Source organism: Euprymna scolopes, chromosome 11 (assembly GCF_053919585.1).
Source record: "Euprymna scolopes isolate OS-2025 chromosome 11, ASM5391958v1, whole genome shotgun sequence".
Classification (NCBI taxonomy): domain Eukaryota; kingdom Metazoa; phylum Mollusca; class Cephalopoda; order Sepiida; family Sepiolidae; genus Euprymna; species Euprymna scolopes.
In genome coordinates, this window is record NC_136492.1 from 73633213 (window position 1) to 73646642 (window position 13430).

The following is a 13430-nucleotide window of genomic DNA, read 5'->3' on the forward strand; positions in this document are numbered from 1 at the left end:
TAGTAATTATTATAATTAACGACAACTTATTTGAAAGAAAATTACTCAAAAGAAATTTCGCTTTACCTACACATTTGTGACCTATTTGCATAAAAAAATTGAAAAGATTAATATTTAAAAGAAGGGTTATAGTCAGCTAACGTATTTCCTAACTTCCAGAAGTGGTAACAAGAAATATACAACAAGTGTCTCTCATGTCTTTATCTCCTTTGTACACATACTTTTCTTAATTACATTTTTCCGATCGCTCTTTTTTTAATTTAATAATCATTGAAAAGTTTGGGGGGAGGGGGTCCAGTCTTATTTTAATTAAGAATTATTAAAATTAGTTTTATTGTTTTTATAAAGAATTATTGAAAACACTTTAAAATCTTAAAACTATTTTGGAAATATTTTGTATTGGATATGTTTGTTTGTTTTTTTGTGATGTTTGAAATGTGATTATTTCGATTTCAATAATTTCATTTGCTATTTTGATTTCAATAATCTTATTGTAATACCTTCAAAAAATATATTTATTATATAAATTCAAAGAAAAAACTTTTTTTAAATTAAAATTTTTATTTATAATTTCATAAACATATTTTTTATGAAATATCAAATAAGATAAAAAAAAAAAAAAAAAATTTCTATTTTTTTAATTTTGTTCTGTATGATTTTCTTAATTTTTTTTATTATATATTTTTCACTAATGTCCTTTCCTTATATTTCATTACAATAAATCACTTCACAATAGAAATACTGAAGAACAATAAAGTGAAGGAACTGATTTGCTTTGTCACCGCTTCCGGTAGCAGCCACGCCGGAAGTTAGGAAATAGATTAGCTGATTATAACCAAAAGAAGTTTAAAGCAATTTAATTTACGATAAACAGTGAGCGAATAAAATAATCCATGTATTTTGATTTTGTAAATCCATAACTGGATTGTTTTACTAAATCTCAATCTACGACAAATTTAAAATTATTTTAAACTTTTTAAATATTAGATTTTATTTTCAACACAAATAAGTCACAAATGATAGGTAAAGCAAAATAAGTTGTTTTTGATCAGTTTATATCGCTAATAGTAAGGATTACTGCTAGTTCTTTTTGTTTGTTTTTCTTTTACATTTCTAGCTGATGTTGATTTCAGATGAAGTTAGAAAGAAAAAAGAATATATTAAAACAGGTCTTCCACTTTTTCTGAATTCATTAAATCACAAATTTTAAAACCAATTATCCCCTGAAGAAAAAAAAAAAAAAAATTCAAATAATGAAAAAGGTAAAGTAGAAAATTATTTAACGCTTTTTTCCATGCGCATAAAAGAAAATTTTGACCGTGAATCGGTTCAAATCTTTAAAATAGCCAATAAAAGCGGGTGGGTTTTTAGCGAATTTGTCTCCCTTGAAGATCTTCATTCATTTAACAGTCAGCAGAGGAGGGTCGTTAAAAGTTAAATGCATGTTTGAACACGCAAATATAAACAATATACATCATATATTCGCGTTCAAATTGCTATGTAAAATAATTCTAACGAGCCTCATCTGATAAATGTAAGTGGAAAGAAGATCATCAACGGAGACGATTTTAATAAAACTAGTATCCGTTTTTATTAGCGTCCAATGGTCAAACTCATCTGAACACGAGTAGAATCAAGCCAATCGTTTCTAGAACTCTCTCTGTCTCAACTTCTGCAAAGATGGATCTGACAATTGGACATAATTTTATCTTATTGAGATATCTCCTCGGCAATACATTTTTTTTTTACTGCCTGGAGAAACTCTAACAGTTTTCACCCACAGCTTTATGGTGTTATCAAATTAGCTGTTTAAAAAGGTTTCTTTAGGTTTGGAAAAAAGTCGTTACTATGAAAATGAATGAAAACCTGCTTATCATGTTGGCATCGTTTGTCGCCAACAACACTTGAAATAGTGGATACTATGAATAAACGAATGAGTTTGGATGTTGCTGCTTGTAGGTTTCATTCAAGCTTCAGGAAAATCATGCCAACAGACATGTTTGACCTAATGAGTTACAACATCCACACTTTTGATACTGGTTAAGAACAAATATATATGTCTATATATAAAAAAAAAAATAATAATACAAAAACAATAACAATGTCAACTGAACAAGCCAATCAAATTTTACACAGCAATGAGAAGCTTCCTCTCCATAAAAAAAAAGGTCTTGGTTCTTCTTTAGAAATTAAAAAAAAATACAAACAAATTTTTATAATGTATGTATTCATCATGGAACGAATATGTCATATTCCAAAAAATAATGCAAATTCATCAAGTAATTTTTTTTTTTTTTTTTTTTTTTTTAAATTAAGAAAATCAACTTTTATGGCAAGGGAGTCAGTAGCTGCCATGTTGTTTTATGATGTGTTAAAATTCAAGGGTGACAACTCAATTCGACTACCAAGCTTTTGTTTGTATTCAAAATCAAATGTTTTTTGTAATAACTAAAAATTGTAAATTTTTATTTTCTTAGATAAAAAAAAAAAAAAAATACTTGATCAATTAATGTGATTTTTGGAATATGACATCTCCGTTTTCTGTATTTTTATCGAATTTTAAATAAGAACCAGTTTTATTTTAAAAAACATTCTTAATATATTTTTTTTACGGAAAGGAAACTGTTTTCTCATTTCTGTTTGAAAGAAAATAATTTACCTCATGGATCATATGGATGGAAGGAATTTTTTTCTTTTCAGTTAACGAGTTTAAGGATCATTTCCTTTTTACTCTACACCTGGGAATAAACTTTATTTGTGGCCTTCCATAAAAAAAAAAGAAGAAGAAAAGAATACTCTACCACAAAGTGTCATTTAAAATCATTGCAAAATAATATCTGGAGTTTAGTCCTGAAAAACTCATATCTGTGTGGACCTTCCTGTTGACGGAGGTCAGCATGAAACTTTTTAGTTGCAGAGTGTACGAGCATCCATCCCGGACACATGCAAACAAAACAGGCACAAACAGTGTAATGAAGAAAGTGAAAAAGATTTTTGACAAATTTATAACTTTAAACAAAGGATAAATAAATAAATAAAAAAAATTAGAGCTTTTTTTATATCATTTCTGGAAATAATAACTTCAAGAATTCGAACAATGGATCTGTACAACATATTGTACACTTAAAAAAAAAAAAAAAAAAAAAAAAAAAAATTTTTTTTTTATAAAATCAATTGTCCAAGGATTTTTCATAAACCCTGAAAATGTTTTTATTTAATTTGTTTGTAAAAATATTTAGAGCATTATATCGATTAACACACCTCTGATCATAAAAAAGTTAGTCTATTTTAAAAATTTACTGTTCAATTTTTAGAGGAGAACTTAGTTTGGTATATAAGTTCAACTAAAAAAGCATCCCTCTCTTCGAAATGCCGAAACAAGTATTTATAAAGAGGATTCTTTGGCTTAAATATCGGTCAAAAAATCAATAGAGAGAGTATTATTATTTTTTTTACATAAAACTTACATAGAAAACTGAGTCCTCTGGCTAAAAATTGAACAATCATTTTTATCAAACTATTTTTTTAAATATATATTATCTGAAAACGTACTTTATCAACAGTATTCTGAAGTTTAGTACAAAAAATGAGAGTGGGAGGTAGGTGTCGTACATGACGGCCTAACCAAATCTGAATAAGGTAAATATTAAACTGGAAAAAAAAATAGAACTCAGCATTGGTGATGTCTTAACTGATGGCTCATGAAAGACCCAGACACATTAAATAAGTGAGCAATTCATCCCGATAAAAAAAAAAATAAATAAAAAAAATAAAGCATTGCTCACTTAATTCAATATGCATGGCTTCTACTCGGTCAGAACAGTGAAATCAACAATGATTGATTAATAAGAAACTTTTCTTATGCGTTTTTTTTTTTTACAATTAACTACGACCAGATCAGATTTGGTTTGTATAATTGTCACCTCATTTCCACCCCCACCCCAAATCAAGACAATTTTGTTAGAAATGATAAAATTGCTCTTTTTTTTTTTTTTTTTTTTTTTTTTTTAAATTTGAGGAGAAAAAGATTTAAAAAAAAAAAAAAAGTGGGTGTGAAAATATATTGGTCTCTGAAGATGATTAATGGAACAATATGAACAGATGGTGGGCTAGGGAGAAAAAAAAAAGAGAGAAAGAGTTTAGAAGGTCAAGCTAATTTGTGAAAAGGAAAAAAATTTAATGAAGGCATTGTCTCCTTTTATAGCCATTCACTCATGCACACACACATACACATACACATGGGTATACAATTTTTGAGATAGAAGATGAGTAATAATGAACTAATCAGATGAGCGTGAGATGAAAGATGTAGGCTTGTTTTGAATGAAAGATGTTGAGAAGAAAAATGCTGTAGAAGGTTTCTGAGTTGTCCACCTTCGGGTCCTGGGATGTGCTAAAAAGCATGATGGCTTAGTTCCGACTGAAAAGGAAAGAAAATAAAAAGATAAACAAAACTGGCTCCATATTCAGAAAATAAAAATGCATAACACTCATGCATACAAATTTGTAATTTAAAATGTTTAATAATGTAAAAAACAAAAATTCATTTTAGAAAAATTTTTTAAATAATAAATCATAATAAACATATCTAAATAAATGCAAAAGTTTTATTTTTCATTTATCACATCTATATTAGCATGACAATGGCTCATTAGTTCAATCAATAATTCAACACTATTTTGATGTACTGTAAATATAGTAGCAAGAAAAAAAGACAAACAGCTATTTTGTATTCCTAATTTGCATAACTATTTTTTTTTAACAGTTCAAAATAAATTAATGTTTGCTGTCATTTATTTGTATTTTTATCGTACTATTTTATAGGCAATACTTGTGTTGCAATCAATTAAGGTGATTTAATAATAAAAAGAAAAGAATAAATTATCAAAACTTTTCATGAAATATTTTGTTTATAAAGTTTCAAGGGAGGTAATTTAAATGAAAACTTAGTTTTTAAAATAACAGATTTATATTAAAGAAATATCATTTTAGAGCTAAATTATTAGCTGTTGGATTGCAAGTAGATTTTTTTTGCTTATATATATATATATATATATATATATATATATATATTCATTTATACATTTATATGCTTATCTCGGCATGTGTTTCCAGCTGTCTTGTCAATACACTTAACTTGCCACTGGTATTTAACAATGTTGACTCAGGAGAGATGTGATTGGAGATTGCGCAACTCCTGCCACAAAAATTTCTCGCACAGGCACTCCTTCATAGGTATCCATAATCTGTCAAACAACTGAAGGAGCCCTATTCATTTATACCAACAGACAAGTGTTGGATGCTTCAGCAATCATCAGTGTATGTTAACAATTCCTGCCAATCATAAGATTCAAACCCAGCCATGAAACCGCCTTTTGCTCCATTTGCTGAGCCTCTACCTCAGGGCCACCATAATGTCTGTATACAAATATACATTGGAAAAAAGTTGACGAGTAATTTTCAATCAGCTTACTACAGATTCTATAAAGTTGCTTCAAGTAAAGTTCAGCATTGATGTTACAAATATTCAGCACAGGTTAAAAAATGTTGAAGTTTTCCGATACAGAAACCATGATCTCCTTTGCAAATTATTTTAACATGGTGCACAAACGTCTTTCTGAACCTAGTAAATAATTTTATTTACATTGAAATAAAAAAATTATATCTGCTCTTACACAAGTAATTGAGCACTTTAGCTATTTCTACTATAACTCATTAATATATATATATATATATATATATATATATATATATATATATATATATATAAAGCTGAACATCTGTGTGTGGTCACGAATAGGCTCCTATATGGTTGACTATTTTAAAAATCTGATTACATATAATGATAGAAGATGTATCAAGGATCAGGAATGGGTATGTTTGATCTGGCAGTACGGTGGTTCATAAAAATTTTGGGGTCTGCGTACGCGCCTGGCCTCCAAAGTATGGAAAAAAACCCGTTTACAAGGGTTTTTGATATAGGTGTACATAAGAATACTTTGATAAGTATGTTTCAACTTAAATAGGGATGGTATAATAAAATTGTGGGGTCTGTGTTCGCGTCTGTACTCCATGGCACAAACTTTAACAAAAACTTTTCATATCTATTTGCGTAAGTATACTTTGATAATTGTTTCAGTTTGAAGAAATATGGTATAATAAAATTATTGGGTGTCCGTTCGCGCCTGACCTCCACAGAATGTAAATATGTCACAAAGTTTAACAAGGTTTTTTTAAAAGGGGTGAAGGTCCACAACTTTAATCTTAATTCACGTTAGCTTTTATTTATTTTTTGGAGTTGAATCATATTGTTTAGAATAAATTCACGTTCTTATCAAAGTAAAAGCCAAAAAAAAAAAAAAAAAAAAAAAAAAGTCGGAACTTTAGACAATTCTCAACACAAATTTTGCATAACTGTTTTTTTTCCTTCTCCACTTCCATGTGGCACGGCTTTCGAAAATAGATAAATAATAAAAAATAAGAACGTTACTTGTTATCGTGTCAAAAGAAGGAAAAAATCCTGCTCACGTGATTACGTGTCTTTTTAAAAACATTTATATAACCTTTTTATTTTTATTTTATTTTGTTTAAGCTTTTTTTTTTGTCAAGCTACTAGAAGGAATTCAGTTGATTACAACTCTTTCTGCGTGTTCTTCACATTACAATAGTACAACCCTGACTCCGACTGCGCAATACTACACCGTTCATTACTGTAAAACTGAAACGAAGCTGTTCTGCTTGAAAAGGGCACCATTTTCGTCTTATTCATATCGATTCTTTGCTTTAAAAAACTAAAGTAATTACGTGTTTACTTTTTTAATATCTCATTTTGCTGTTTCGGATTATTTTACTAAAGTAAGTAAAGCTTCATTATTTTTCAAAACTGTTTTTGTTTCTTTGTTTTTCGATATTTCGTCAATATTATTTAGTAAGAGTGTTTAGCAGAAAAGCCAACAAACGACTACCCGAAAAAATAAATATACAAGAAAGAAATGTTACCATAGTCATTAAAAGTTCAGTTCATATTTGTTTTTTTGTTTTGAAATAGTTTTTAATGCTCTTTACTTGAAATAATTTCAGCAAACTGAAATTAAAACAAAATTTGAGGCGATAACTACTTAAATGAATTTTTATATAAACTACACATGCCATAATCGAATATTCTTCAAGCACAAAACAACGGAAAACATTAAAATATGTTTATAAATATTCCTTACGTTGACGAAACTCTTAAATTGTTAATAAAGAATGCTCAGGTGCCCTTCTTTCAAATTGATATAAAAAAAGCTCTAATTTTTTTATTTATTTATCTTTATATAAATTATATCAAAAATCTTTTTCACTTTCTTCATTACACTGTTTGTGCCTGTTTTGTTTGCATGTGTCCGGGATGGATGCTCGTACACTCTGCAACTAAAAAGTTTATATTTATCCATGTCAAAGTCACTGCCATTTTGATTTTTTTTTTTTTTAAACTGGTTCGTGAATTAAAAAAAAAAATTTACAAACTACTTAAAAATACAAACCAATGAACTTTTCTACCATAAAAGTAACTTTTATTGACTATGGTAACATTTTTTCTTGTATATTTATATTATTATATATATAACATTTTCTCTTTGTAAAGAAACATCATTTTGTTGGTCACTCTTGGCTACAAATGGAAACAAAGTTGATATAAAAAAATATATTTCCGCAAAAATTATCTTTACTTTCATCATATTTTGCTTAGGGTAAAATTTTTTAGTATCAAAACCTATCTCTTTACAACCCCCTCCTTTTCATAACCTATCATACTTCCATCAATCACAGTCCATTTTCTATAGGCTGTTTTTGAACCCAGTCAACGACGGGTACTTCTGCTAGTATATATATATATATATATATATATATATATATATATATATATATATATATATATATACCTCCAAACACTAGTGTTTAATGCTTATGCAATCATCAGTGTAGGAGATGACGATCCATGCTGGTTGAAGTATTCAAACCCCGCTACAAAGTCATCTTTGATTCCATTAGCAAAGGACACACCCCACTGCCACAAAATTTTTACATTAATGAAGTTTAACATTTAATACAGATTGATCAAGTAACTTGGAAGTCACAATCTCGCACATCCAGTGCATAACACTAAGGAAGATAATTTAGCATATAACATCAGCAGCAGCCGATTTAAAGTATTTTTGTGAAAATGCAAATTATTTGTGATTGGTCAATATAAAGTAGAAAATAAACATCTATCAGGATAAAGCTATTTTTCTTATGTGAATAGTTTATTGTTTAAATGGAAATACATTTTCATTTCAATATAAAAAGTTTGCATTGTTATTTAATGGTTAATTAACCAATATCCATTACATTTTTTTTATGGAACAAGTACTCTGGTAATAATAATAAAGATTCATAAGCAAAAATAAATTCATAGTAACAAAATTAAATATCTATTAACAATGATATAATAAAAAACTAATTATATCTGATTGATAATCATTTACCATTAAATAAGCATCTGAAAAAAAAAAAAAAGATGAAAAACTTTTTATTATAAGATTAGTTTGTGAGTGAGCAAATAGAAAGATGATTAAAAAAAACACAAGAGTCAAATATGGGTCGGTCTTGATCCAGTGCATCTGGTCTGGAGCATTTTTATTGCATCTGTGTTTGTTTTTATAAATACGTCTATAAAATGTGATCTTGTAGCCCTTCAACATAAATACTCCCGCCCAACTCAGCAATCAGCAAAATTACACCTCTTCACTGTAGAGATCTCCAGATGAGGAAAAAAACTTTCCACACTAATAGCTTCTTTCCTTGAACCACTGACTTTTGGAATCCCCTCACTGGTACCCCGACAGTACAAACATGCATAAATTAAAATCTAGAAGCCTTGTCCAACTATATTCGTTATTTTTAAACTTTTAGACTTATCTATAAAGCATGAACACTCCGACCCCCACCAAAACAGATTAAAACACACATTATCAAAATTTCAGAAAATTCTTAGTAAAGAATATTTATCTACATCTTTTTTTTTTTAAATCAACTCACAACTTCAGTTGTGAAAGTTCTATTTTCATACAGCTTACAAACCTGGTTGCTTCAGAGTAATTTTTTTTTTTATTAAAAGCTATCAGTATATTATGAACCTATCCAAGGGCAGTTACTTCAGCTAGTATAGAGACAAAACCCATTAATTTTACTATAAGATTATAATCAAGTAATAACAACCTGGTAAGAGCAAGTTCAATTTTGGATATGTTTTTCTCAAAAGAGAAAAGAGATGTGGATTTCTGAAAAGTTTCTGAATGGCATTTTCAACTAAAAGAATTGATCTTTGTCTGACAGACTTCAGATAATGGAAACTAAACAAATACTTACAAAGGATGTTTTCTAGATACTTATTAGAAAGTAAAAAAAAAAAATTTTGAAGTGCCTACAAACAAACTATAAATTGAAATAAAAGAAATGTCACCAGCAGAACTCTAAAACATTTTTGATGAATTAGAATAAATAAGCGGATGAAATGTAATATGTGACAATACAGGATTGAGATCATTCGAACCTGATAAAAAATGAAAGATCTTCCTAAATATACCAAGCCGGAAAAATTAGCTGGGAAAATCGATCGGGATAAGTTATATTGTCTTAGACCAGAATTGCCTAGATAAAAAGACATTTGAACCAGTTTTAAAAATGAATTGGCAACGGGCAAAAAAGAAGAATGGCTTACTCCAGACTTGTTATACAACACTTTTAAAATGTACTTTTTAGGAATAGGTATCGATGAAAATTTTTCTATTTACGCCATCAATTTAGAGTTACACCGAACACTTCAGAGATTGGCAACCCTTAACAAATTTCACTGAACAATCTACACAATACGAACTCAAACTGTATTTTTTTTTGTATTTTTACCATTAATTAAGTTTTAGCTTGCAAAGTTGGTTTAGTTTGTTTTGTGTAGAAGCATTGAAACTACTTTCTTCATTCGTAGTTAAAACTGTTTACATCACTACAAATTTCTGGATTCTTAAAAAGCACTAAAATACCTACTCCTTTAATACCAATGACCAAAGTATGAATTTTGAGTTCTCAGGAGATGAATTTTCAACCCATTTATAGTTTTAACTTTTTCTTGTTTTTATTTACAGAATTCGGAGCCCATCATGAGTATAATAATAATAAAAAAAAAAAAATTCATATATTGAATATGGATTCACATCCATCGTCATAAATGGAGAAGAAAGGTGCCCCGGTGTTTTATTGGTAGTAAAGTTTTGAAAAATGATTCTATGAAACCAGCAAAGATGAAACAACATTTGCAAGATGTTCATCCTCATCACAAAGACAAAAATTTTTTCGAACACCATAGGAATGCTCTCAAAAAGATGAAGCTGTTTTCAACAGAAAATTTTAAAGAAGGAAACCAAAAAGTTATTGAAGATTTGTATGTCTTAGCACTTGAAATAGCAAAGCAGTACACTTTTTGAAATAGGCACTCTTGAAAAGGACGGGAAATGGGGAGTGGGGGATGACATTCTTACAAATGGTGAAAGGGGTGCATGGGCCAAGCAAGGTTGAGAACCCTTGGTCTAGGGTATCCTGGCATATTATGGAATAGATGCTAGAGGCAGCATGCTGTACATAGTCAAACCACATAAGACCCTGAGCGTGTAAGACATTCAAAATCCCAACAAATACCAAGTCTCTGTTAATGCACAGTTGAAAGGATATTTTCCTCCAGTTTGTTGACACGTCTACGTGATCATGGCACAGTCATTATGCTGGAGTCATATGTCATACAGCTCTGGGGCCCATGTCTCATTACCATGTAAGACGGTAGAGCAGACACTAAAAAGGAACCCATATCCTGTAGAAAGGATAGAGTTATCTACTAAAAAAAGAGGAGATTTTATAGAGCCGAGTAATACTATCATACTTTTACCCACATGGACTTTCATTTAACTCATTCAGTGTGTTTAAAAGTATTTGTATCGTTCCCTTTTCCTGACCACTTCGTCTATATCAAATCATGTGTTGATTAAATGGTGTTTCTTCTATCTAATATGGACCAATCTCTACATTACAACAAGGATGCTATTTAAAATTCGCTTAAGTTACCAAAGAGAACATTTTATTGGATATTCATCATTCTTCTCTGAAGGTAGATTGCTGAATTTCATCAGAAGATAAATATGATTATGTTTCACTATCTCTGGTTAGATGTTTTGTTTTTTTATAAATTTCATTTTACTTCAGTTGAAGTTCTCAAAAGTGAAGTGGGCTCTTTTTGAAGGCTAACACTTGATCTCTATATAGGATACATCAATATTTGAATATTCCATTAAAGTTCTCCTTTCCCTCTCTCAAACACTGAGTTAGTTAAGTTGGAAACAATGTTCCTCTCACCAATTGACCATTTAAATAGGTTATATTGTTGTGGTCTCTTGGTCTTACTGGATTCCAGGACAAGAATTTATCTTGTCTGGTGAAGTATCCAGCTTCATGATATTATTTGAAGTAACATTGCTTGGAGAAGGTGCACCATTCCTTGTAGGTTATTCATACTGAGGAGATCTTATTTTAGCTGTGGATACTATGTGATTTTGAATATTTAGTCAAGGTTTAGTTGTAGAGAAAAGTATTCTCATGTCATGTTGACCTCCAGAATGAGAGCGGGAGACTAACAAGTGCTACATCTTGCCTAAGAGTAATCTGGAGATATCATACATAGCTGCTTGCCTAAATACATACAGTGTCTTGTATTCTCAAATGGTAATCCATTTGGTACTGGCCAACAAAGATCTAACAATAACCAATATGTCAACTTGATTATGCTGTAGAAAAAGATAAACATGTACAAATCCTGACCCTTTTAGGAGAAAGGTCTTTCACAGATATCCATTACACTTCATAAAAAGTTAAATTGTTAACTTTATTTCAGAAATTTCTAAATTATGAAATGCACAACAACAGCAGTCACATTCAAAGAAAATCAAGGATTAAGAAACATTTTCAAGAAATTAATGGATATCACCAACATGCCTCAAGGTTTCATTCTGGACCCAACTATCTGCACTCTAATCTCCATTTAGCCCCAATTGCAAACTTCACCTTTAACCTTAAATAAAAACACTTACATGAGATCCATTATTCCCAGAGAATTTTTGACGGGCAAACAACACCTGTTAAAGTCAGCTTCCTGGGGTATTATGCTAAGTAGATTTACAGCACCTAGTATTTCAAAATAGTCACCCATTTGGTATTAGTCAGTCTCAATGTTGCTTAATTTTGGTGATCTAACAATAATCGGTGTGTCAATTACATTATCATTGATTTATTTTTTGTACAACTGTTTCACAAGTAGATTTAAATGATTAAAAGAAAGTAAGCATTTCTCTCCCTAAGAATAAAATAGTTATAAGAAGGGTATGTGCGTTGGGCAGGATGGAGGATGTACAGTAAATCTGGCAGAAAATTTGAAAAAGGAGGGAAAATAGAGATGGAAAAGAGTCACTGCAAAGAAACTGCATAGTAGTAATTATAGTTAACTATAGAAACTATGTAGAAAAAAAAAAATCAAATAAAAAGCAATAAGGAATATTACAGATTTTTTTACTCATTATCTCATATCTGTCTTATTAGATCACTTTCACAAGAATAAAATAAAACATACACACACACAATGAGAGAAGGGGAGGAACAGAGGGGGAAAGAGAGAAAGGGATATCGAGATAAAAATGAACATGGTCACTAAGAAATGTACTTTTTGTATGAAGTGGGGCCTTTTTTTATATGGATCATAACCCCAAGAAACAAGGTGACCTGAAAATAGATGGAAAAATATTCTCCCAAAATTTGAAGTTTTTATCACCAATGTAAAAAATATACATAAATAAAATTCTGTTAAAATAAAATGAAAATAGTCACTGAATTAGAAAACACTATTAATGAATAGCGCATTAATGATGTTATTTTGTAAATATGCAAATTAGTTAGGCCTAGTACATATATAGCATGGAAATAGGCAGTAAATTAGAAATGTTAAGTTTTTTTTGTATATGTAAAAAATCTTTTATGACACTGTCATTGCAATAGATGGCTCAACTTTATATAGAGCTGACATTTATCACATGAACTACATTGAAAATTAAAATGAGAAAGATATGGAAGATAATTTTTTTTTTTTTTTTGCATAAACGTTCCTTAAAACATGTAATTTTAAATTTTACAGAAGGGGATGAAAGTCAAATTTCCACCTGTGCTTTTAACTGTGCTGTGTTTATTTTATTTAATTTAAGAGTGGGTGCATTCTTCATATCCATAAAAGAAATTGTTGGCATTGTTTAGTGTCATGATTTTTCCTTAAGTTGTAAAAGAAAAACAAAAACACTCGCTGCAATGTTTGTGACTTT

The 13430-nt window shown here is 29.6% G+C and overlaps 1 protein-coding gene across 4 annotated transcripts in view; it reads right to left on the reverse strand.

Moving 5' to 3' along the window:
- Nucleotides 1-4250: 4250 nt before the first annotated feature.
- LOC145287904 (cohesin subunit SA-2-like) overlaps nucleotides 4251-13430 on the reverse strand; it is a 140088-nt gene continuing 130908 nt past the window's right edge. For all 4 annotated transcript variants that reach the window (XM_080135847.1, XM_080135845.1, XM_080135848.1 and 1 more), the window contains one exon: nucleotides 4251-4420. In XM_080135847.1, the coding sequence (XP_079991973.1) occupies nucleotides 4394-4420 (27 nt within the window). In that variant the 3' untranslated portion in view covers nucleotides 4251-4393. The remainder of the gene's footprint in view (nucleotides 4421-13430) is intronic.